The sequence below is a fragment of the Glycine max genome, chromosome 15 (genome assembly GCF_000004515.6).
Source record: "Glycine max cultivar Williams 82 chromosome 15, Glycine_max_v4.0, whole genome shotgun sequence".
NCBI classification, from domain to species: Eukaryota; Viridiplantae; Streptophyta; class Magnoliopsida; order Fabales; family Fabaceae; genus Glycine; species Glycine max.
The window spans coordinates 6,758,762-6,785,561 of NC_038251.2; the positions used below are offsets into that span (position 1 = coordinate 6,758,762).

Consider the following 26,800-nt stretch of genomic DNA (forward strand, 5'->3'; position numbering starts at 1 on the left):
TATAATTATAATGCCACCATGGTAATAGTAAGCAGCAAAAAATTGATGAAGTGTCGTTTTCTGTAATTGTAAAAGGAAAAGCGTCAGGGTGAAATTGGGAAGAGGAGGTGAATACAGCTTTTCTTTAACGTTTAATTCATTGGTAATAGGAAAATCATCTTGGTAGCGATCTAATTAGGTCATGTTTGAATAAAGTTTTTGGTAAGCACTTATAGGAAAAAAAAACAAATAAGGAATATAAATTCTTTCTTAAGTTAAAATCAATTTTTGCATTTTAGTTTCGGAAAATGTTAAATGAGAGAATTTTCATAAAAGCTAAAGTACATAAAGTTAGATTTTAACTTATGAAATCAACTCAATTCATTTTTTCTTCTTATATTTTTATTTTATAAATATTTACAGAGAACTTTATCTGAAGAAGACTTTCAGCTGTCTGCTTGAAATTTTTAACTGATTGGAGATATTTGCTGAGCTAGTTGAGATAATAGTAGAAGCAACAAGTGGGGCTTTTCACTCACCCTTCCTTTCCCCATACAAATAATCACCAATCATGCAACTTTGTTTGATTCTATTAATATGGTCTATCGTGAACGCTTGACATGTCTATATCAGTTGGCATCTCTTAGATTTTAAAGAAACGTGGCAACACTATGCTCTTTTCTGTGACACTAAACAGTACAGTAATTGCTTTTTAGTTGTGCTTCTCACTAAGGATTGCTGATGAATATTTTCCATCTCAAAATATAGTTATGCTTCTCAGAAGTTATTGCATCGCAATACACTGTGTCCTGTTTCAATCTCATTTTTTTATTAATAAAAGTTTAAATAAATTGGATTTATGGATTTATCAGGATGAAGATATGTCTCAAGACTCACTTAACACTTATAAAAATAATTACATATCACTCATTAATAATATTCTTACATATACAATGGAATTAAAACTCGTGTCCATATGAGATACAAGTTCAATCTTTACCCATTGAACCAACATTTATTTTAAATAAATAAATAAATCAAATTGTACGTTAAAAACAGTTGACAAATTATGTAAAAGTCAGTCAAAACTCTGGCGGTGGAAAAAAGTGATTTTCATGTTGGTTATTTTGAATTAAAAAAAATGAAAAAGAATAAAATTTGTTGGCAATATTAAGATTCAAAACAAATAAAGTGTGGCGTTGATGCAGTTTAGGTTTAGTTAACCATAGTCATATATTACGAATGCTAGTTTGTAAAATGTAAACATATATTCACCGAAGTGGAAAAAACTCTTCAAATGCTAATACTCCCTTGTACCTTCTGCATCCATCTCTCAGTTTTACCTTGTGGAGGAATAAAAAAGAAAATGAACACATAGGAAACGGAGTAACAATGAAGATGTTTATTTGATGTGTGGTTGGGTAAATACTAATTACCAGATAAGTATGGGCATATGCCAGAGGCCGTGGATTGTTTCCACTACAAATTTTTAGAAACCATCTAAAACGAGATTGACATAACATTAAAGGTTAAAACTATGTATTAGGATGTGCCAGTTATTTCCCAACTATAGGAGCGTTAATTTAAATAAAATATTGGATATTTTTCGGAGATAACAACGTAGGACGACCCGCCATTTTGATTCTTAGTTGACAGATAGACTTGGGATTTTCCGCTTCTAAAATCGGCGAATGTTGTCCAAAGCATTTTGCTATCAACCAAAGGCATAGCATAGGATTCTGTCTAAATAAATCCGTTTATCAGCCATCCATTCCTTGTCATCACATTTTTTTTTAAATATTTTTTAAGAGCTATTTTATTTTTATAACATATTTCTCGGATATTCTCTTTAAACCTATTTTGTCTTTTATCACACATCTTATGTTTTATTTCTCTTTTTCTACATATGTTCAAATTGTAAAAAGAAAAACACAATATTAAAAGAATATAAAAATCATTTTTTTATATCTCTTTCTAATACTTTTCATTGTTAAATAAAATGTCCTGATCAATAATAATATACGTGAAACTCATATTTTTTTTATTTCTTTCCTTTGTCACATCACATCATTTATTATATTAATAATTTATCTCTTGTTTATTTTTATCTCCCTAAAGGCTTGTAGACATCTAAAAAGTGTCCAAAATCTTTTTATTTTTTTTTTATTTTTCTAATAAGTGTCTAGGTGTCAAGTATCATGTTTTCATTTAATTTTTATACATTGCCACAGTTTTTATTTTGTTTTATTTGGAGTAATAAGTCTCGAATAGTAGAATTGAATGTATATATAGACAGAGTTGGTCTTCCCTACTGCCATTGTAATTTCGCCCGTCCTGCTTTTTCTTTTGAATCGGCTACTAACAAGTGCTCTGCATATATAGCCATGGTATTTATTTTTTTCATGCACTTACTACTACCCTTTCGGCTCTCTCGTTATATGGTTTTTCACATTTGATCATGCAGGAAAAGCCCGAGGTTGTAGATGTGAAAGAGGAAGCAGATTTTCAGCTGGTTGATGAAAATAAAGTGGATTGGAAAGGAAGACGAGCTCTTAAATTCAAATATGGGGGGATGTGTGCTTCTGTGCTCATACTAGGTAATAAACAATGACACTAAGGTATTGTTTAGGTTGATTATGAACATTTTCCGTCGTTATTGCATGACAAGAAAGATCATTAACCAACGTAAAATTTAGGTGGTGGTTTGTGTTATTTTACTACTCAAAAGCAAGAAAAATGTTTACTTCTACTTTGTCTTTTATATTTCTTTCGGAGGTTAGTAGTTTTGAAGTTGAGGGGTTAGTTTATTCATGGAAACTAATTCATAGACACCATACCCTTGAAGATTCCTAGAAAAGGTATCAACCTTTTGATGATGACTTCTAACCCAGAAAGTAGCATATTCATTTTTTTTACTGTGTACTACTGGATTTTGTATTAAGATTCTCTTTGCAGATTTTTTTGATGGTCAATGGTGCAGTGACATATGCATTTACTAATTTCAATTTGGATGCAGCTATGATTGGTTTCGAGAATTTGGGAACATTTTCACTAGCTGTGAACTCGGTGCCATACTTCAGTGGGATAATGCATTATAGTATACCAGATGCAGCTAACATGCTCACCAACTACATGGGAACCGGTTACATACTCGCCATTCCAGTGGCTGTTCTTGCTGACACATGGATTGGCAGATACAGATCTGTTTTAATTTCTGGGGTCTTCGAGTTTGTGGTAAGCTACAAAACTTCCCTCCTAATTGTGGTCAACATCCAACTAAACTGGCGCTATTGACAGCTATGAATAAATACGGATATCGGACACTACATAAACACAAGGACGTTTTAACATGGTTAATGTATAAAATATAAGACATGAGAATACCTTATATATATATATATATAATTAAATAAAATATGACTAACATTTAAACCAACATTTTATATTTTTTAAAGTATATTAATTGTATAAATGTAATAGTTTAAATGTTTAAGTCAACAAAAAGTAATTTTTGAATCAAATACTTAATAAGAAGGGTTAATAAGTGTTTAGGTGTTGAAAACGTGTATGACACGACAACACTTTAAATAAGAGAAATATTCGTACTTCATAAATTTACAACAACACTCAAATCAGAATCGACTATAAAAATAGTCTTTGTTTGTGATTGACCAAACACAATTTTAATCAATAATAAGTAGTAAATTTCCAAATTATTTTTCTTCACCAACACTCAAATTCGTCCATTTTTTGTCTGGTTGATCTAGTTCAAATTTATGGATTTTTTTTCCCTAAATCCAGCTTAAAATTTGATTTTAATTGGTTCAAATTTATTTCCTCTCAAATCAAATCAAAGTGACGCATTACATTCTACTGAATTAAGTATAAATAACATTTCATATATACTAAAATGAATTCACTATGATTGGCTCAGTAATAAAGAGATTTGCGTATCTTGAGTTCTAACTTTGTTATTCTCAAGAAAAAAAAAGTTTTAACTTTGTTAGTGTGATTGTAAAACAAAATAATTTAATACTAAAATAAAAAAGAAAACTGACAATGTTAAGGAGATCATGTTATTGGAAGAACATTGATGCACTCGGCCACAGATGTTAAGTCGAGTCCATCGGCTAGATCACCCAAATATAGCCAATGAGCATCAATTATACATAAGGATGCATCTTTTGTTACATCATTTTAATAAAATAACTTTCAAATTATTTAAATTTTAGAATAAGGATTGATCTAATCGTATTAGTACAAAATAATAATAATAATAATAATATAAGTACATTGTCAGATGCAAGATTGATAATTTTTTGTTTTGATTTTCACTAGTAATTAAAGAAAGAATTTAATTTAAATACATTAACTGGGTAAATATTTTTTTAATTTTTATTTAATTATAAAATATTATGTATAATAAGATTATTGAATTTTAAAATAAAATTTTAAAAATCACATCGAAAATAATTTTCAATTGTTTAATTAACTTGTAAAAATCTTATAAAACAATATATCGTGTGTAACATTTTTCATTATTATCTAATTATAAATTATTATATAAGTATTGTAATTTTTTAATTGGAAAATATTAGTTATTAGTATATTAATTTTGTTAATACAAAATTCGAATTCACAATATTTTTTTACTTTTTTTCTTTCTTTATTACTAAATTAACTTTATATCTCTGCATGATAAAATCCAGCAAAAAAAAGAGTGTAACACTAACATTCAATAGAAATTTACTTTATGATGTGATAAAATGATAAGATTTTATTGAATGTTGACACAAAGTTTTTACATTGAATAATATTCAAAATGCATGTCCGGAACTTTTTTTATGAATTTTTTTTTCAGAATTTTGTTTGGTGGGATCTTCCTAACTACAAGTTCTTATAGCTTTTCGGTTTTATCTCGTGGGTGTGACACCCTCTACCCCTCACATATATATTAATAAAGGAATAAAAATTCAAATATTAATTAAAAGTATTTTTAAAACATTTTTAAATACAAACTTTTCAAATGGGTAAAAGGCTCACATTCACTTTCTTCTACATCATATTCAAACTTGTCCAAATAAATAATAAAGTCATCTCGACTCAAAGAAAGTCATATAAGTCTCATACAATTAATATAGAACCTATATCCTAATGTCACATCCTATCAGAGCGTGGTGTTCCCGTGTCCTCTAGCATGAGGTTCTTCATAGTCATCCACCTATTCATCTGCTCCCCCGAACACAAGTTCAAGATCATCACAGGATCCAAACACAACAACACACAGGGAGTGAGTTATCACATTCCTAGCTAATAGAGAAACAAGACAATTAAATATACATATTATATAAATGAGATACCACTTGCTTAAACATAGCTCACGTAACTTCACCATTTCGTCATTCAAAATTCACTTTTTAATTATCAATCACATTACACAAGAATCCCACACTTCGATCAAGATATAATAACACATCAATTAGCAAGCATATGCAATAGTTATGCTAAGACTCAATTTTATATGCAATGTGGTACCATGTCAGTGAAAAACCACCCTGGGGCGCTTAGGAGTACATAACAAGACACACCACACAATGGGTTTGTCAGGTCACTCTCACTAAGTAAGATCATAGGGAGACCAGTCAGGGTCACGATGTTTTGCGAGAATGCTCCAACCATATGAGATCAGCATAGGCTTAAAGGAGTACTCAAACCCGGTGACCCCCAAGGCCTACACTCCGAAGAGTCCGTCAGGGCCTCTCCCTCCTGATTCAGGTCCAACCCCTAAAACAATTTTTTTTTTACATGCAGACACTGCTCATGAATTATACAATACCCACGACCTTATACTCGTGTTTTAAACACGTTCAACACAATTGCGCTACGATTTAACACTGGTTCCTAAATAGGAAACTTACATTTTCTCTTTAACACTGCGCATCAACGCTTTTCTCAAGATAACGCTGGTCGGGTATTGTACAATTCATAGCTTACAACACAAGTAATTTCACATCAAGTGTTAACTACACACTTATCCACAACTAGAACTCATTCACAATTTCACATCTCATAGTGTCACAATCCACCATCACATGTTTACACGTATCTCACAAATTAACACATGTTCAACTTTACACTTATACTCAATCTCAATAACAATATTATAATCTCAAAGCAACATGTTATTCTACAATTCATCACATACTCACAATTTGAATTATCATTTCATATCCTCAATATAACAATTTATATAAAAGACTATCACAACATGAGGACTAAAACCCCTCAAATAATATTACACAATTATATCCAAATCATAGGTCCAAATATACAAATATCAAGAGCACAATTTATCAAGCAATTTTCATCAGGACATCAATATTTTATTTATAATCATAAAGGAAAATTTGCAATTTAACAAATATCCCAAAATAAAATCCCAATTTAATCCTCTAAGGATCCCTACACATGTTCTCACTAATCCCCAACTGTGAATAACTCATCCCTTACCTCTAAGCGGGCTCACGTGTCTTCAGCCAGCGATAACAACATCTCTAGCGGTTCCCGGAAATTCTTTCAATTATTCATCCGACTGCTCCGATAGAATTCCCAAACGTCAGAGAGACGGAGAAGAGATTGAAACCTCCACTTGTACTGTCTTCATACGATTCCTTTTTCTCCCTCCACGAATATTATCTCGCAAATCCCAACGGTGGAAGCGTGCGGAATTGAATTTCGAACAACATATCCAAATTTCACAATAATCCAACGGTAAACGAAACCGGGATCGTAGTTTTACCAAGACAGCTCTGGATTTCTGCGGGAAAGAAAAAGGCTACAGTGCGAAGGGTTTTTCTCTCATTTCAGACATGATATCGAAATTCCCAACGGTGAGAATGCTCGGAATTGTGTTGCGAACATGATACTCAAATTTCACGACGATCCAACGGTGAACGGATTTGAGATCGTCGTTTTTCTGAGACTGGTTTGGTGGCTGCGGGAAAAAGAAAGGGTTTTGAGAGGAGAAGGGGAAAAACGAAAATGAGGCCAAAAGGAGGCAGCTGACTTAACATAACTATTTATACCTAGGGTACTCAACCTATTATTTGCTCTATATTTATTTATTTATTTATTTATTACTAAAAAGCTTTTTAAATTTATTTACGAAAAATTGGGATGTTACAGTGGGCATATATATATATATATATATATATCGTCTTGTAGTGCAACAGAGTTTAGGTAGGATGAGGTGTAATTTATTATAATAACAATTCATAATAAAATATACTAAAACAATAAAATCTTAAAGTAATTTGAAAATACATCGTATAATAAAATAAGTCAAATAAATAAGTTTTTATAAAAAGAAAATATTATTCTCAAAATATGAGATAAAATATAATAAAAGTAGTTATATCCAACATCTTATTCTAAAGTATTAATCAAACTAAAATAAATATATTTATGAAAATTATGTCTTCAAAACTTTTCAAACTCAATAGATTCTTTCTCATGTTCTAGAATAAATACAACATTTCATCACATCCAAATAAATATAAATCAGTATAGATTTCATATTCTTTATAGGATCTATGAGTTCATATCTTATATAATAATGTTCGACTACCTATTCCATCATAAAAAACATCCATAATCTTTTTCCATCTCATTTGGGGTAATTATAAATAAATATCATTCTCATCCTAAATGAAAATATATAATATTATAACAATTATATGAAACCACATATATAATAACAATTATATACGTAATATAATAATTAAGGCATATAATATTTACAATCAATAGAACATAATACACATATGTATAAATTGATCATGATTCTAAAAGTTAAATTATTTATTTATTAATTGAATGATAAAATCTTTTAGATAATGTCTATATATATAATATATCCTCAAGAATTCATAACATAAAGGTTTAAAAAAAATTATTTTATTCACCTCTTGAAAAATAAGAAGCTGGTATTTTTTGGGATATAAGGAGTGTCTTGTCGGGATGTTGTCCTACCCTGTCACCTCTACACACCCTTTTGCTTAACAAAACAAAAAGAATACAAATTCATTAGGTTGTGGTTGATCATGTGTTTGTAGGGACTTGCATTGCTTACAGCACAAGCACACTATCCCAGCCTTAAGCCACCCCTTTGCAACATTTATGATATAACTGCTCACTGCAAAACACCGAGTGGTGGCCAAGAAGCTCTTCTGTTCATTGGCCTATACCTGTTGGCTTTTGGCACTGCAGGAGTGAAAGCTGCCCTACCATCACATGGTGCAGATCAGTTTGATGAAAAGGACCCTCGAGAAGAGAGGCGAATGTCCACCTTCTTCAACACCCTCTTGTTAGCCATTTGCTTTGGTGGTGCAGTCAGCTTAACGTTCATTGTGTGGATACAGATCAACAAGGGTTGGGATTGGGGCTTTGGTATTGGCACCATTGCTATATTTTTAGGTATCGTTATCTTTGCAGCTGGACTGCCACTATACAGATTTCGTGTTGGTCAAGGAACAAATGCTTTCAATGAGATCATTCAGGTATATGCCTTTGTAAACCTCATTGTTTATTCTGCAGATAAAAACAATTTTTATTTTGGTATAGACCTCAGTATCCTCAACTGGAGTTTGGAGACAATATTATTTGAACTGGTTAGAGCTACTATAAGCGACAAAACTCTCATTTGAATATTTATCGCAACTACATATAAAAACAATAAGAAGCTCTATATTTTGAACTATGATTTTGACCATTCATACTAGATAGGCTGTTTTTCATAAAATAAATTCTATTGCTTATACAACTTATTCTTATCACTATGACAAGGCATGTGATAAATAAAGGCAATCAAAAGTGTATGTAAAAACAGAGGGATTGAGATTAATTGGTTCGAATCTTTTGCAAAGTATCTCTCGCATGTTTGATTATGATACAACTCAGTCCACACTTTTCTATATATTGGGTCTACCCTTAACATCACATTTCAATATGGTGTTAGTGCCATTAAAATCTTTTGAATAATACAGACTTTTATAATGGAAACAACTTCTAGATAGATTCAACATCTTTTTATTTTTTATAATCCTGAAGAAGGACAGGTTTCAATTTGAATTTGGAATGAATTGAATAATTTGAAGTTAACAGTAGGCAGGTTTTGGAGGATTATATTGCATTGGTCAAGCTGTTTGTTCTAATCTTTGCTCATGCATTTTCCAGGTCTACGTTGCTGCAATCCGCAATAGAAATCTTCCTCTTCCTGAAGATCCAACAGAACTGTACGAGATTGAACAAGACAAGGAAGCTGCTGAGGAAATAGAGTTTCTACCTCATAGAGACACTTTAAGGTTTAATTCCACTCGCGTCTAAGTAACACAATGTGTTCAGTAACACATTGAATTGCACTCAATCTGGACCCTTGAAGTAAAAAATAGTTGCTTTTGTGTTGTTTTCAATGTGATTTTACACTAAATGTGGATCCCTAACATGTTACCAAACACCCACATAATTCTATGTCACTTGATCACAACTCATTACTCATAAGTCATAACTCATTTGTAAAAGTGACACAAGGTTATTTTAAAAGGTCTTAGATCGATCATTTGTTAATATAAAATGTACCTTTTGGTAACATTTTATGAACTGTCACTCCAATTCCAATGTATTTGGTTCTAAACTGATGTTCCCCTTTCACAGGTTTTTAGACAGAGCAGCCATCCAAATAAAACATGGAGTGCAATCTGAGAAACCATCAAGCCCATGGAAACTTTGTAGGGTCACCCAAGTAGAAAATGCCAAAATTGTTCTTGGCATGATCCCAATATTCTGCTGCACAATTATAATGACCCTTTGCCTAGCTCAGCTGCAAACCTTTTCAATCCAACAAGGCTACACCATGGACACCACTTTCACCAAGCATTTTCACATCCCTCCCGCATCCCTCCCAATCATCCCAGTTTCTTTCCTAATCATTATTGTTCCTATCTACGATTTCATTTTTGTGCCTGTTATGCGCAAAATCACTGGCATTCCAACCGGTGTCACACACTTGCAGCGCATAGGAGTTGGTCTAGTACTCTCTTGCATATCCATGGCCGTGGCTTCAGTTATAGAGGTGAAAAGGAAAAGAGTGGCCAGAGACAACAACATGCTTGATGCTGTGCCAATACTTATGCCACCATTGCCCATAAGCACATTTTGGCTTTCTTTTCAGTACTTTATATTTGGCATTGCTGACATGTTTACCTATGTGGGGTTGCTTCAGTTTTTCTATTCAGAGGCACCAAAAGGGCTTAAATCTACATCAACCTGCTTCCTTTGGAGCTCTATGGCACTTGGGTATTTTGCTAGTACCATAGTGGTAAAAAGTGTGAATGGAGCCACCAAGCATATCACTAGCAGTGGGGGCTGGTTAGCAGGGAACAATATTAATAGAAACCATCTCAATTTGTTCTACTTGTTCCTTTCTATAGTGAGCTTGATCAACTTCTTTATCTATTTGTTAGTTTCAATGAGGTACAAGTACAGGTCTCAAAGCCCTTTAGTTCCTGGTGGCAATTCAAAGAAGTGAATGTGGGGAAGGAAAAAGAGGCTATAGAGACAAAATAGAGAAGTGGTCGTTTCTTTTCTTCATATAATTTGGAGAGCATAGTCTCAAAGACATTCATATATAATCCATGTGTACTATATTATCTTTCCCATGCCTTTAGGCACAATGATATCTATTTTTCTTTTCTTTTCTTCACATTGATCACATCGATCATAAATAATGTGAATGAGAGACGCTTCTGTTTTTTTGGTACATGAGACTAACTGCATTATTGTTCGCATATACCCCGCAGAAAAATTCATAATCGTAAAAAATCTAGTGTACCTTGCATCGATCATTCCATGAATTAAATCAATATATTACTTAATCGACAATAAGTAACATAGTTTAACAACACTCAAACAAGTATTTATTGCAAATTCAAATTTTAATAACCTTAAGACGTACTCAATTTTTTTCCAAAAAAGAAAAACTAAAAGGACCCTTTTATATTTCTTATAAAATATACACATAAAACTTATAAAAAAAAAATACACATTTAGGTCATAATTAAAACTATAAAAGTCACTCTTTTATCTAACATTTCTGTGCTGCACATAGGACTCCTTGACAAACTCCAATGAAATAGTTGTATAATAAGCAAAGAAGAAAGAAAAATATGAGATAAAATAAATACTGTAATTTAAAAAGATAAGAAAGTATTATGTGCAAGTGTATGTTAAATTATAAATAAAAATAACATTATTTATAGGCACTCTCCTCTTTAATCACCGAGGCACCACAAAAGCTAAAACAGAGCAACAATTTAGATACATAACGATCAATATTATTAAATAAATGAAAAAATAAAGAGAAGAGAATATAAAATTAAAAAATGATTAATAGACACTGCATAAGACATATGCTATCCTAGAAAGAAAAAAAATTATAATTTATAATATGATAAAAAAATAAAAATATTAATAAAATGTTTAAAATAAAAAATAATTCACATATCATTACTTGGATTTGTGAATTCGAACCGCCTCTAGAAAATTTGTAGTTAAGTAATTAAGTTTTGAGGAAGATAGCTAAATGGAATCTGTTGACTTCTACTGCCTTAGTTGTTTCTGAGCTCCAACTGCTTACTCCTAGTTCTACCAAAATGCCAACACAGTCTCTCTACACTGAGCCACGTAAGCACCATGCATGTCTACGTGGAACCAAAACCTCAACCCACTTTCTCCACTTCAGCTTATATATGTATGAGCCATGAGATGCTTGAGGAGGAGAAGCGCCACGCTTTATAGAACATCACTGATCCAGTCAAATTTTCAACAATCAAACAATGGCTTCAACCGACAAGACAGCACGTGTGTTCCTTCGCCATCTATAGCCATGACATGTCTCGCCAGATTGAGACACACCACTACTGCTCCAGACTCAGCCAGAACTTCATCCAGTGTGCTGTCTATGATACCGATGAAATCAATGCTCGTCTCCTCGGTCTTCTTCTTTTCTCTCTTTTAGTTTCAACTTTCACTAACTCAATTGTTTTGCTTTTATAAATATTTTAGTTGTGTTGTGGGTGTGTGTGATAAGTGTGGAGTACATTGTTCCTGCTGATGTCTTTGAAACCTTTCCTCCCGAGGAGCAGAAGCTTTGGCATTCTCATGCTTATGAGGTTTCGTAATTCGTATATATTATATATTCTTTGCTATGCATGTGTTTTTCCTTTGTGAATTAGTTAATATAGAAAAATGTGCTGGTGGTGCAGATTAAATCAGGTCTGTTGGTGAATCTCAGAGTTCCTGAGGTTATTGCCATGCCAGACCTCGAAAACTTTGCCCAAACTTACGGCAAATTCTGGTGTACGTGGCAGGTTGACAGAGGTATATATATATATATAGAAATATTTTGTTTTTGTTTTCAGTTTTTTTATAAGAAAATAGAAAATTAGTAGTATTTAATTTGCACGAGTATCTTCAACTGTGTGTCACTCCTTTAATTAAAGGATAAATATAGAGGTATAATAGGTGACATGATGATCCAAGAGGTGTAGCTTAGTTGGCAATACATGCTGAGGTTGTGGGACAGCTTAAAATACACTCTTGAGAAAGACAAAAGAGCTTTAAATCTGATTAAATCTCAGACTAAGAGTTAGTCTCATCGCATGTCCTTTGACTGAAACTTGTGAGATATCTCGAGATTCTATGGGAGTCAAAGACTCTAATTACGTGGTTGAAAAAAAAGTGGCATGATGTGATATAACAAAAGATCTATCTAACATTTGTTATATATATATATATATGTTGTACATCTATATTAAATTTTTTTACTTCAAATTCAGAATCACATATATATGGCTATATGTGTAATGTGGTTGTGCTGTGATATGATCTTAGCAATTGTTTTGAGTAGCAGTACAACTTTTTTTTTATTTTTGAGAAGGTGAACATTTACATGCATGTGTTGTCACAAGGCAACCTATTTGTGGAAAATGGAAATGCAGGGGATAGGCTTCCTGTGCACCAGCCCTGATGATGTCTCCACAAGCAGTGAGTCCTGGTTTGGTGAGGGCAGACTTGGTGCTTGAGAGGGATGCCAAATACAATATTTCCTCAGATGGCCTGAAAAGCTCAAGGTTGGAGATTCCAGAGCCAGAGATGATCAACCCTTTGGCAGACTATTGGAAGCAACATGGCAAAGGATTTGGCATTAACATTGAGGAGACTGAGATGAAGTTAGGGCACCTTTTCCTTGAACCATATATAACTCTTTGTCTGATTTTGAGTGAACAAATCAGAATTATGTATATGATATATGTATGCAATTATAGATTAAGGGGATAAGCTAAATAAATGCATGAAATGTTTGGCAGTATGGCTTTACATAAAAATGTTAATGGGTTAAATAAATGACAGCTGTAGTTAAAGACACTTTCATGTCTACAAAAATTTAAATCATTTACTTGCTTCCAAATTTACTGAATACGCGTTTACTTCGCTTCTTTGCATTAAATCAATTATTTGTGAGCATTATAGGAATATAAAGAAAAGAAATCGTTAGAGAAAGGCGGTAATTACGCCCCAATATAGTAACTGATTTTTTACTACAGTACTACAAGAAATAATGAAATCAAACAGAAGAGAGCAACAACTAAAACATAGAGTGTGCAAGCAATCCCAACTTCCTATCAACATCTTGAGCTGCTTGCTATCAATAGAGTCACAACAGGTAGGTATGCATCAATCTCACACCCCAGACTTTACAAAGCAAATGCTGATAAAATTCTACACAAACATGTCACTTGAAACATCTTAGTCACTTGGACCTAAGTTCAATGACTTCAAAAGAATCCCCATTCTAAAATTTATAGGTTCTCTCCATATGTTGCATTACCTTGACCTATCCTATGCAAATTTTTCTGGAAAGATCCCTAGTCAAATTGGCAATTTGTCAAATTTGCATTATCTTGATGTCTCTACACCGTATTCAGCACTAAGGGTAAGAGATGTAAGCTGGCTTTCTGCTCTGTATTCGCTTCAGTATCTTCACATGGATTTTGTCAATATTACCAGCACGTCTGATGAGATGTTTCGAGCTTTGAATATGATGCCATCTTTGTTAGTGTTACATTTGTCCATTTGCAATCTTCGTATTCTCCCTCCAACTCTTCCATTTGAAAATATTACATCTCTTTCCGTGCTTGATCTATCTGTGAATGATTTTAATTCCTCAATACCTTCATGGTTGTTCAATTTGAGCAATCTCACAGAACTTGATCTTTATTCTTCATCTCTAAGAGGTCCCCTTGGGGTAATGATCTCACCGGCGATATAATTCAAATGTTGGAGACCTTGTCATCCTGTTGCTACCAAAGTCTAGAGTTTTTGGATTTAAGTTCCAATCAACTATCTGGGAAATTGCCACATTCTTTAGGACAACTCAGCAGACTGTCTCACCTTGATCTATCAAGCAACTCACTCTCAGGTCTTGTACCAGCAACTATGGGAAACTTATCAAATCTAGATACTCTGAACTTGGAAGGCAACATGATGAATGGGAAAATTCCAGAAAGTATTGGTCAACTAACAAAGTTGTACGATCTAAACCTGCTCAAGAACAATTGGGAAGGCACAATGACAAATATTCATTTCCAATTTTCCATAATCTCACAGACCTACTCCTTTTCTCTATATCATCTAAAAGGAACCCATTTGCCTTGAAAGTGACACAAGATTGGATTCCACCTTTTAAGCATTTGTATCAAGTTGAAATTCGTGATTGTCAAGTTGGCCCTACATTTCCTAACTGGCTGAGAAACCAAATGTCCTTGGAGAATGTAATCCTAGAAAATGTTGGAATTTCTGAGGAGATACTTGGATGGCTTTACAACATGTCCTCTCATATTGAGCAGCTAGATCTTTCTCACAACAAAATAAGTAGATACCTACCAAAGAAAATGAACTTCTCTTCCTCAAATTCACCTAAGGTTAACTTTGCTTTCAACCAGTTGAAGGGACCAATCCCAATTTGGTCTGGTGTCACTGCTCTCTATCTCAGGTACAGCTTACTGTCCGGAACATTGCCAGCCAATATTGGGGAAGAGATGTCACATTTGAAGGAGTTGGATCTCTCAAATGACCTCTTGAATAGGAGCATTCCACTATCCATAACTAGGATTCAAAATTTGAGTTATCTTGATCTATCCAAAAATCATTTGACAGGAGAAATCCCTGTGTTTGGGATGGGTATGCAGAGACTAGAAATCATTGATCTATCCAACAACAGTCTGTCAGGTGGAATTCCAACTTCAATATGCTCTCTGCCTTCACTTTTTATCCTAGAATTGAGCAACAATAAGCTTTCTGCAGATTTGTCTTCAGCCTTTCAAAATTGTACTAGTCTGCAAACTCTCTCCTTGGGAAACAAAAGGTTTTTTGGTCTATGCCAAAAGAGATCACCAAGAACCTTCCTTTGCTATCAGAGTTACTGTCAAGAGGCAACACACTCACAGGAAGCATTCCAGAGGAGCTCTGTCGTCTACCTTATCTTCATTTATTGGATCTGGCAAACAACAACCTATCAGGTTCTATACCATTGTGTTTGGGTGATGTGGATGGTTTCAAACTCCAGCAGACTTATTTTATTTATAGGGCGGTTTCATAACTTGGCTTTGTACCATACACGATGCATATAGACTTGGTCCTGAAAGGAAGATTAATTGAATACTTGAACCAAATGCCAGTGCATTCCACCATTGATCTTTCTAACAATTACCTTCCAGGAGAGATACCAGAGTCTTTAACAGAGCTAACTCACTTGGGTGTCCTTAATTTGGCCTGCAATAGGCTAATTGGGAACATACCCAACAACGTTGGATCATTAACAGATTTAGAAAGTCTTGATCTTTCACACAACAGTCTTTCGGGTCCAATCCCTGCAAGCATGACTTCCATGACTTTCTTGAGCTTTTTGAATTTGTCATACGATAACCTGTCTGTACAAATTCCAGTTGCTAATCAATTTGGGACCTTTAATGATCCATCAACTTATGAAGGCAACCCTCAACTTTGCGGGGGTCAATTGCCAACTAATTTCTCATTATTTTTTCCTGAAAATGGAGCGCAAGAAAAGAAACATGAAGATGGTGCTGATGAAGATGATGACAAAACTGAAAGGTTGTGGTTATATGCAAGCATAGCTATAGGGTACATTACGGGCTTCTGGCTTGTGTGTGGCAGTTTGGTGTTGAAGAGATCTTGGAGACATGCATATTTCAAGTTTGTGTTTGACATGAGAGATAATCTTCTGGTTTGGATCGCCATTAATTTGGCGGGTGTAAAACGCAGGTTTGGACTGGAGAGAAACTGAGACCGCTGGAGAAGATGAAGACATGGACAGTTGCCCTATCCTATTTTATTAAGTGATACAGACAGTTATCATATTAGTTTGTTGTTTTTGTTGTTTGAACTTCGAAGTTGGTCGTGATTATACTTTTACTGTGTATGTTGCTTGAATTCGTTCCTGTTGTTCATGTTGTAGTTTTTGGGTATGTTAAAAGGCACATGTCCTACTTAGTTTAGCATTGTTTCTGCTGTTTAAACATCAACTTATTTTAAAAGCTTTCAAAGTGACTAGTAAAATGCATGAAATTCCATGCATAAGATTGGGCCTCAAGGCCACTTATGCAGTGCAAATCCACCAATTTCCTCCTTGTGCATGCGATAATGGACTTCAAAGAATTTTTTTACGTCTAATTAATTATTTTCATAGACTATTTTTGGTACAGAAGTTTGAAAATCCAGTCTTTTGTGGTAAGCATAATCAAAATCTCCAACGATCTTGTGTGGTATTATAAGTAATACTGAATTTATAAATGCTATATTGCTAAGTAGTAAGTTGATCTTGTTCACTCTTAAGCATGAGGAAAGACTTAAAATTAAGGATGCTATTTTCTTTTTCTTTTTCTTTCTATTAGTGAACAAATACGATAGGATTACCAGATTACATAAAATAGAAAGATGCAGCATTAGGTTATCTTGTGAATTACCCTTTGGTTTTTTCTGAAAATTGAATGATATGACATGTCGTCCACTTTAACCAATCCACAAGCTGATACATGGCTGAAGAGTGAAAACCAGGTAATCAAATTTGTAATTTTTTTTTTTTTTGCAGGAAATTAGTTGTTTCTATTCACTCACCCTAGAAAGAATTAAGCATAATACTTCGTCTTACAGCATAACGATATTAAGCAATAAAAAGAAACACATTTTACGGAACACACCTGTCATCCACAGCAGCACATGAAACTGTAATATCAACATTTCTATGAGCGTGACTCTTTTCATTTGTAAGGGACATAAATCAGAACTTTTGAAAAGAAAATGAAGAAATTATCCATTCTATAAAATAATTACACTGTATAGTTGCACAAGGTCCAACTGATCCGTTCGACATTAGATTATCTCCGGCCAAGATCAATACATTTTGAAATGCTTTTATTCTTGGCATCCTGGAAGGCAGGAACAAAGATCCTATTCCTTATTTAGAAGCTCAAATTAAAAAACTAAATACTTCATAACTTATCCTTCCATCATTTAACTTCAATCATCACAACAAACCAAACAATTGTTAAGATTAATCATTTTTAAAGGAAAAGGGATAGTGCCATCGTAATAGCAAGTTAAACCTTCACTTGTTTTGCTGATGCACTAACCTTGGTGTCAGGTTTTTTTTACCTTCAGATACCTTTTTGAAATGCTTCAGTGGTGTTGCGTTCACAGACAACTCTGTTTGCATCCACATTTCATGCCTGAATTTTTTATCCCTATAATTCATGTAAACAAAACAAAGATTATTGTCGAACATCCCACACATTCTAATGAAAATACTACGCGATTCGAAGCAAAACTCAGTAAATTTCCACCGGAAACATGCCTTTTGTAAAGATAAAATCTCAGACTTTTGACCATAATATTTTCACTCCAATATTCAAATAATTCATTTCATGAACATGAACATATCAGACATCTTAACAGTTTCTGATAAGAGGATACTACTACACATTAAAAAGGAAACGACCATGCATTAAATGTTCCTTTTTCTAATTATACACATTTAATTAAAATTCGACCAAAACAATTGAATATCCATCGATTTAGTCCTTACATTAATTGATATATTTTACGACTAACTTCCAGGGACTTATTTGAAGGATTTTTCATTACTTGGGGATTATTTAGGAAAGAAACTAATACTTAATTTAGGGGGGAAATGATTATTTGGTCAATCGTAAAAAACTGAAGCCCGCCACACACCCCAAAAATAGCCCAATATGTAGAAAGGACAAACTGAGAAAACACACTGTTAAATGAACAATATAAAGGTAATTGCTAGCTCCGTCTAGAATGTAATGTTATATAGATATAGATTAGAGACTATATCTTTTTTCCTTCTATTATAAATAATAATATATAATCTGGAGAGTGAAATTTTTACTTTTTCTCAATTAGATTTCACATACTACTCTCTCAATTAAATAAAAAAATTCTCAACCATCTCAAACTATATTTCATCTATCATTTCGCTCGATTATCATTTTTAATTAATCTATCATCTTTAATCTCTATCTCTAAATTGAACTTGAATATCTTTTTTAAAAAGAGAATGTGAATAGTTAAAATAACTTAATATCGCAATTTGAATTATTCAATATAAAGTTGAACTATAATTTATATATTTTATTATTAATCATAAAATAATATTTAAAATAGTAATTTATTAATAATTATAATTATACAAAAATAAATATTTATCATGCACAATTCACATACTAAAATACAAGTAAATAATATAAAAAGAAATAATATAACAGTATGTCTTTTTTTACTACAGTACAAAAAGAAATAATGAAATTAAACAGAAAATAACAACAACTAACATCTAAATCTAACAAGCGGTACACCCACAAAATCCATGGACAACATGCTTACTCATTCAAAACCTCCATCAACATCTTGATCGAGCTGCTTGCTTTCAAGAGAGTCACAACAATTGGGTACGCATAAAGCATTTGCAAGGACGGCATGTCAAGAAGTGCGTAAAGGACACTTATAAAATATGTATATATAATTCAAGACAAATACTTTATATAGCTCAACATATTTTATGGCACTGCCATGAGTCTTCAGAAAGGGGCATGAATATAGTCTACGTCTAATTTTAATTTACAAAATGAACATTTTGATTCTATAAATTATTGTCAGGGTTTTTATTTCATTATTTTGTATCTAGATAACTTGTTTCAGTTGTGTATCTTAACAGTACTATGCAGCATCCTGGTCTGACTTAGTGAACTTGGCAGAAGATGGTCCATATCCACACAGATGGTTTCACAATATTTTGTTTGTCAACATGAAAAATATGTTTAAAGCAAATGAATTAAGAAGAAAGAAAGAAAGTTAAAAAGGAAAGATACAACAGAAACTTCCCAGTCAAGAGGCTCATACATATAAATTTGAAACCCTCCGACTCTGACATCCACTGGGGAAGGATGGCAGGCACAAAACTCTCCTTAGGATATTCTGTTATTCCTATCCTCGTTCTTTTTGTATCAACTCTCTATGAAGTTACAAGCCTTAATGTTAGCATTAATCTGTGCATTAAGGAAGAGAGAATCACCCTCTTTGAAATAAAAAAAGATCTCAATGATCCTGGCAATTCCCTTTCTTCAAGGATTGGGAAAGATTGTTGTAATTGGATAGGTATAGAATTGTTGGAGTACAAATGTCAGGTGAAATTTTACATCGAATAAAAGTGAAAAAGTTAAATACCATAAAGGTAACGAAAAGATCCATAAATCTAAACCTTCAGATTTTAGGTTAAAGTCTGGTGTCAAATTAGTAAATGAATCCTTAACATGAGAATCCCTTATATCGAAAATTTTCATGATGGCCTCCCTTAGGCGGTGAGCTAAATGGTGCATTGACAGACTTGAAACATCTGAGTCACTTGGACCAGAGTGACAATGACTTTGAAGGAATCGCCATTCCAGAACTTTTAGGTTCTCTCAATAAGCTGCGTTACCTTGACCTGTCTCGTACAAATTTCTCTGGAATGATTCCGGCTCATCTTGAAAATGTTTCAAATTTGCATTACCTTGATATCTCTGCACCATCACTTGGGTAAGAGATGTAAGCTGGCTTTCTGCTGTCTTCGCTTCAGTATCTTCACGTGGATTTTGTCACAATTACCTGCACATCTAATGAGTAGACATGACAAGAAAACCCGTACTCGTAGGTACCCGTCCGAATCCGTCCCGACTTTGACGGGTAATACCCGAGTTGACCGGGTATGGGTTTGGGTTCGGGTTTTTCCCGATAACCAAAAGTCAGGTACTGGTACGGGTATGAGATTACTAGACCCGTCCCGACCCCGAACCCGAACCCGCCCCGCCACTTAAAATCTTTAGAATTTTTACATAATTTAATCAAAAGACATATAATTTTTATTACTAGTTAATTTTATTTTAAAATTTTTACATAATTTAATATTATTTTCTTAACTATTTATGTAGACACACGCGTTATAATAAATTTATTGATATATAAGTAGTTAAAAATAAATGTTTAACAATCAATTTATTTTTTTCTAAAATCAAATTTTTAATATTTTTTTACAAAAAAAAGATATTTTTCTAAATGATGTGTGAAACAGGGTTGGAGATACCCGATACCCGACGGGTACGGGAATGGGACAATAAACTCAAACCCGTCGGGTCGGGTATCGAGTACGAGTATGATATGTGAATATGTTGAGGAGTCGGGATAAGGGATTGGGGAAACAATACCCGTACCCGACCTACCCCATTGTCATGTCTACTGATGAGTTGTTTGGAGCTGTGAGTATGATGTCATCTCTGTTAGAGTTACATTTGTCCTCTTTCATCTTGATACTCTCCCTCCATCTCTTGCATTTCAAAAGATTACATCACTTTCGGTGCTTGATCTATTGTGGAATCCTTTTAATTCCTCAACACCTTCATGGCTGTTCAATATTAGCAACCTCAACACCATCTCTGTTAAAGTTTTACAGGACATATCAAATAACAGGTTATTTATTAAGTCTGCATGTAGAAGTTTTTTTTAGAAACTTTAATAGTTAAAATTAAATTATCTAGTTATGTGACTTTTTTAAAATGGTTATGTGAATATTAAATAACTTTTAACTCTAACCATTTATGGATAGTTATAGTATGATTTAGACTTAGTTTTCTCATTTTCTTATTAAAATATTCATCTCACTCGGTACATCCTCCCTCTTGATAACGTATATTTATGTGATTGTGATAAATATGCATGGGATTGGAGAATTATTTGCATATGAGTAACATTTTAATCAAGTGATTCAACATAATGGATTAAAGTTGAATTATCCTCACAAAAGGTCAAAATAAAGAAAATATGAGTAACATTTGTAGATTCTTACGTTCTCACAACCACCGGGATAGCTATGAAGATTCGCATATTTTGAATTGAAATAACGTCAGATTTTTTAATTTCATTTTGTTTTCACCAAAATTCCCGCAAATTGATTAAAAAAAATAATGAAATAAACCTAATAGAATAGAATAACATTAATGAAATGTACAATTTGTTTTTTTTTTCTATTTAATATATATTTACGAAAAATGTTGAGACACAAATAAATAATTAAGGTAACGCATAGTTTTTTTTTTTTTTTGACAGCAGGAAACGTATAGTTATATTTCAACAATTAAATCAATAAAATCTATATTCACTTAAAATTATTAATATTGTAATAGTTTTTGTAAGTTACGTGTAATTTGATTCCTCTCCAAACTAAAAAAGTACTTTCATAAAATTAAGAATAAAATATTTTTATAAGGAACAAAATAAAAATAACCAACTCTTTTTGGGGAAGAAAAAACAAACTTCATGCTAAATTAATCCGTAAAATTTTTATCTTTATTTTTATATACCAAACTCATTTTTTTATTTAATGTGATGCTATTAATTTATTTTTTCCCGATAATGGACAAAGTTTAAGCGAGTTGTATACCAAGAACTCATCAAGTCCTTCGGCAGCAGAAAGCAAATTCTTTTGAAATACAAGTTCGTCATTTACTAGCTAAATCAACCTATCTGATTAATTTCTATAAAAAAATTTAGCTAATTACTTTTAATAAGATCTTTTCCTTCAATTATATTTTATTTTATTCACATAAATCTAAAACTTTACCTTGCCTAAGGAGAAACCTAACCCAGTTCCAAATGAAACAATGACGTAATGTTCAGTCTTGTTGTATTCTACCAAACTCATCTAACAAAATATTGTAAAGACAGTATAGAAAAAGCAGTAAATATAATATAATCACTTTGCTATAAAGATGATTTTTATAACATAACTTTGGAACCCGACAGCACATTAATGGGTTTAAACGTTAAAGATCATAAAATCATTCCTCATGCAGCAGGTGGTGGAGGTGAACTTTGATAGCGGGGAGGCACACGATAAGGCCCCGAAGAAAACGATCCAAAAGAAGACTTGAAACGATATCGATGTGGAGGAGGAGGTGGCGGTGAAGTCTCATAGCGTCCTGAGTAAAACGATCCAAAAGATGAAGAACACAAACGGTGGTGGCGGTGACATCTCATAGAGTGGAGGGCCATGATAAGACCCCGAATAAAAAGATCCAAAAGATTGAACACCAGATGATGAACTTAATTCATGTTGAGGTGGTGGTGGAGAAGAAAAAGATCCATGGTAATTTCTTGCAGAAGAAGCAAGGGCTGAGCCTAGAGCAATGACACACAACAACAACCACTTTCAAAGCTGTCTCACAAGCTTTTGCCATCTTTCCCATGTCTCCATGCAACCTTTAGACCCCGGGTCATTAAATAAGAATTCAAATTCAGTAAATGAAAATATTGACTATCAATTAATGTAATAAATTTTAATATTAACTTTCTGGATAGAAACGGTTGAGGGTGAATTATATTTTGAAAACGGTTACAATCACCTGAAAAATAAAAACTAAAATTAAAATTAAAACAAAAAACCAACACACCAAAGGAATACTCCATTTTTTTTAAGGGAAGAAATATACTCCATGTTAAGAATTATTATTATAAAATAAAGCGAAAATAAGATATGCATTGTATAATCTAATCACAAACCATTTTATATTTATTATAGATTTATTGATTTTGATAATTACTATGTTACGTCATGTTAAAAATTATAATAAAATAAAAAAATAAGATATTTATGGTTAGCACTTACAATGTAAAGTGTTTTTACTTATAGTATTATTTAATCACATACTATAGTGTGATAAGTTTTTTACTTTGATAATAACCATAAAAAAAACATACCAAACATGATTTTTAATTAGTTCCCGTTAAAAAAAATTAACTGGTTGACATTAAAAACTTTTACATTCATCATACATATTCGTTAAATTCTAAATAAAATAAATTTAAATATTTTTTAAAACAATTATTCCAACTAATTTGTAATTGAGTTGATAAGGGACTTAATTCAATTCTGATACATTTTATCTCAATCTTATCTTTAAGTGATGTAAGATTTAAATTATTTCCAATAAAAATTATAGATATATGATTGAAGAAAAAAAAAGGAAAAAAATTAAATCAGAAAAGATATAAGAGAAATAAGTGTAAATTATAAATATTTAAAGATATTAAATATATTACGTATATATATTAATATATTATTGTTTAATTTGCTCTCATACCTTACTAGGAAATTTATACCCCAAAAATTGAAAGAAAAATCAAGGGTTTGCATAATTTGCAAAATCGAATTGCAAAGACCAAATACTTTGAATCAGCCTTGTTGATCAGGAGATTGTGAACTATGGTCTATAAAAATTAAGCAGCTCCACAAATCAAAGAAACAAAGAAAGTATTCCAATAAATTTTTATTATAAGTAATAAGAACCAACATCACATAGTTACATCTTATTAGTTTCATCACTAGTTTCAGCTTAAGAGAACCATTGATTTGATTCTCTGATCTCTTTCATTCTCACTTTTTTTTAATCATGAATGGTTGAATCTTTTGAATTTAATTAATGAATATATATCTGTTTTAATTTTTTTGCCTATTTGACTCTTGCGTAAAGAAACTCGATGAATTCAAACTATTCAGGTCTCAAATTCAGGGTCATTAAATATGTATTTGACTGTTTTTATAGTATATGAAGTTAACTAGTATTTTTAATTTTAATTATTACTCTAATTTTGAATATAAGTAAAAAAAAAAATGTCTCAAGGATTAAACAATTTTTTTAGTTAGTACAAAATTATTTTTCTCCTTGTATTTAAATTTGGAGAAAATAGCATATATAGATTTAGGTAGTTTTACTTTTAATTGAATCCAAAGAAAGTAGTAAATTTTATGACAATTCATTTTGGTCACTTTATCTAAGAAATGCGTTATTTTAAAAATGACTAATAATACACGAATATTTCTCATCATTTTAAACATTCCATTTGCGTCCTAATTATTTTTTTTAATATTTTTATCTAAACTGCATTTCATAAAAAACATTCTTGCTTGAGATTTGTAGAACGACTATGAGCGGTAAACTTTAACTACTGAGTATTTAAAGATATTAAATATATTTTTTTATTTTCATTTCATGCTATATTATAACAGTCCTCTAATATTATTGTTTAACTTGCTTATTTCTATAAACTACTAGAAAGTTTATACTCCAATTTGAAAGAAATAAATCAGCGGTTGGCAAAATGGAATTGCAAAGATCAAATACTTAGAATCAGCCCTAGTTGATCGGAAGCTTGTGAACCACATGGTCTACGAAAAATAGGCAGCTCTACAAATCAAAGAAATAAAGCAATTATTGCAATAAATTTTTATTATAGGTAAGAAGAAGCAACATCACATAGTTAAATCTTAGTAGAATTAGTTAGTAAATTGCAAATTTTTGGCAATGACAACAAGTACTTCTAGTGTTGCATAGAGGCCTTCCTACAACAAGCAGGAACAGTAATAATAACATCTAAGTCAACAAGAAAGCTAGAATGCTTCTCCATAGTCTTAATTGCTTTTTGAAAATTTATGTTCCCGGCCTTGTTCAATTGAGCTCACATTCTAACAATTTATAGTATTAGCGCTAATTGATGAAGTGAAGCATTCGCCATTCTTTCTCGAAATTTTTTCCTTCAAGTATCTGATAGGGACTTTTGTTCTTGAGTTTTCTTCGTCGCGCCAATTTGACTGGGATACGAAGAAGACCATGCTATGCAAACTTGCAGTTATTGAAGAATGGTTGAATATTTGAATTGAATGAATGAATATAACATTATTTGATGTTGATTTTTTGCTTTTTGACTTTTGAGTCAAGAAACTAAATGAGTTCAAACTATTCAGGTCTCAAATTCAGGGTCATTAAGTAGTATTTGAGTTGAAATAGTAAAACTATAATAAATTTTATGTAAAATAAATTGAGGAAAAATCTATTTACATCAGTTCTTCCACCGTCGTGTTATAGTATTATCATATCTTTGGTACGTTCTCTTTTATTTTAAAGTTGCTGTAACACATTAAAACTGTTTTAAAGTTAAAATTTAAAATAAAAAATAAAAAAACTAAGGGTCGTTTACTTACATGCATTTATGTTTTCTGTTTCATTTTTTGTTTTCACTTTTTAATTATGAAACTCTCACCTTTTTTCTTTCTTTCTCTGTTTCTTGTATAAATCTTTCAAAACAGAAAATAAATTAAAAACAAGACGAAAAGTTTGTAATTAAAATATAAAAACAGAAAATGAAACACAGAAAACAAAAGAAAAAATTGAATTTTTTGCTCTGTTTTCGTTCAACAACAATTAATTAAAGATAAGACAAGAGTAGATTATTAAAAAAAATTATTAGTAGGAAACAAATTCAAGTATAAAAAATTTATAATAACCCAAACATTTGGGTCAATCAACTTATCTAAATCCTTTGGTGAAGTAACTAGGGTATACAATTTATTTTAAAAAAACACTTTAGTTAACTTTTTTAAATGCTGTTATTGTTTCCGTTTTCTTTGATAAAAGTTAAGCTCCTTATTTTAAAAAAGTTTTTCTTCAAGTGTGTTTCTTAAAATTAGGATAAAAATGTATTCATTTAAAAAGACTGGAGATACTATTTTCTTACAAACTCTCTTCAAATATTTTTACTAGTAGTTCTTTAAAAGAAAATGTCATTGTAGGATTTAAAATGATTTTTTTTTTTCATTTTGTCCTTTTTTTTAATCTTTTCTAATCAATGCAATTTAACGGACACTAACTATTTTATTGTTAAAGTAAGGATTATTAAGTGCCCCTATTGGATGAATAGAACAGTTTCAGTTTGCGTCTTTTGACATTTGAGAAATGTAGCCAAATCCCCCCCCCCCCCCCCCCCACACCACAAGCTCTGTTTCTTCTTGATGAGGCCCCATTTTTTGGTCCTCATAGGTGACCTTTATTTTCTAGTTACGAATGGAAGTCCCACATCCTCTTCTCCTTCATCTTCCGTTTGATTCATTTTCTTGATCGAATCAAATAGAGGGGTTCAAGTAATTAGTACCTTCGGGGGACTCTTTCATCGTATCTGCCATTTCAGAAAAGAAGTATACTTGCAAAGGATGACATGGGGAGAGACCCAGTAACGAAGGAAGAAAGGACCCTTGGATTATATATTCAAAACAATAAACTAAGCCTTACAAATTAAAACT

The 26,800-nt window shown here is 32.1% G+C and overlaps 2 protein-coding genes and 2 pseudogenes across 2 annotated transcripts; all 4 read left to right on the forward strand.

The window, feature by feature from the left end:
• The first annotated feature begins 2,437 nt into the window (after positions 1-2,437).
• LOC100798047 (protein NRT1/ PTR FAMILY 4.6) lies at positions 2,438-10,584 on the forward strand. The gene is made up of 5 exons (XM_003547139.5): positions 2,438-2,576; positions 2,996-3,213; positions 8,094-8,537; positions 9,214-9,341; positions 9,691-10,584. Exons 1-5 carry the CDS (start codon positions 2,438-2,440, stop codon positions 10,562-10,564), a joined length of 1,803 nt encoding a protein of 600 aa, XP_003547187.3. The 3' UTR covers positions 10,565-10,584.
• A 1,484-nt stretch (positions 10,585-12,068) lies between these two features.
• LOC100798580 (oil body-associated protein 2C-like) lies at positions 12,069-13,421 on the forward strand (annotated as a pseudogene).
• Positions 13,422-13,838: 417 nt separating this feature from the next.
• On the forward strand, positions 13,839-16,596 carry LOC100799105 (receptor-like protein EIX2; annotated as a pseudogene).
• Positions 16,597-19,580: 2,984 nt separating this feature from the next.
• LOC102660019 (receptor-like protein EIX2) lies at positions 19,581-20,835 on the forward strand. The gene is made up of 4 exons (XM_006598258.1): positions 19,581-19,791; positions 19,992-20,211; positions 20,300-20,421; positions 20,744-20,835. Exons 1-4 carry the CDS (start codon positions 19,581-19,583, stop codon positions 20,833-20,835), a joined length of 645 nt encoding a protein of 214 aa, XP_006598321.1.
• The last annotated feature ends 5,965 nt before the right edge of the window (positions 20,836-26,800 follow it).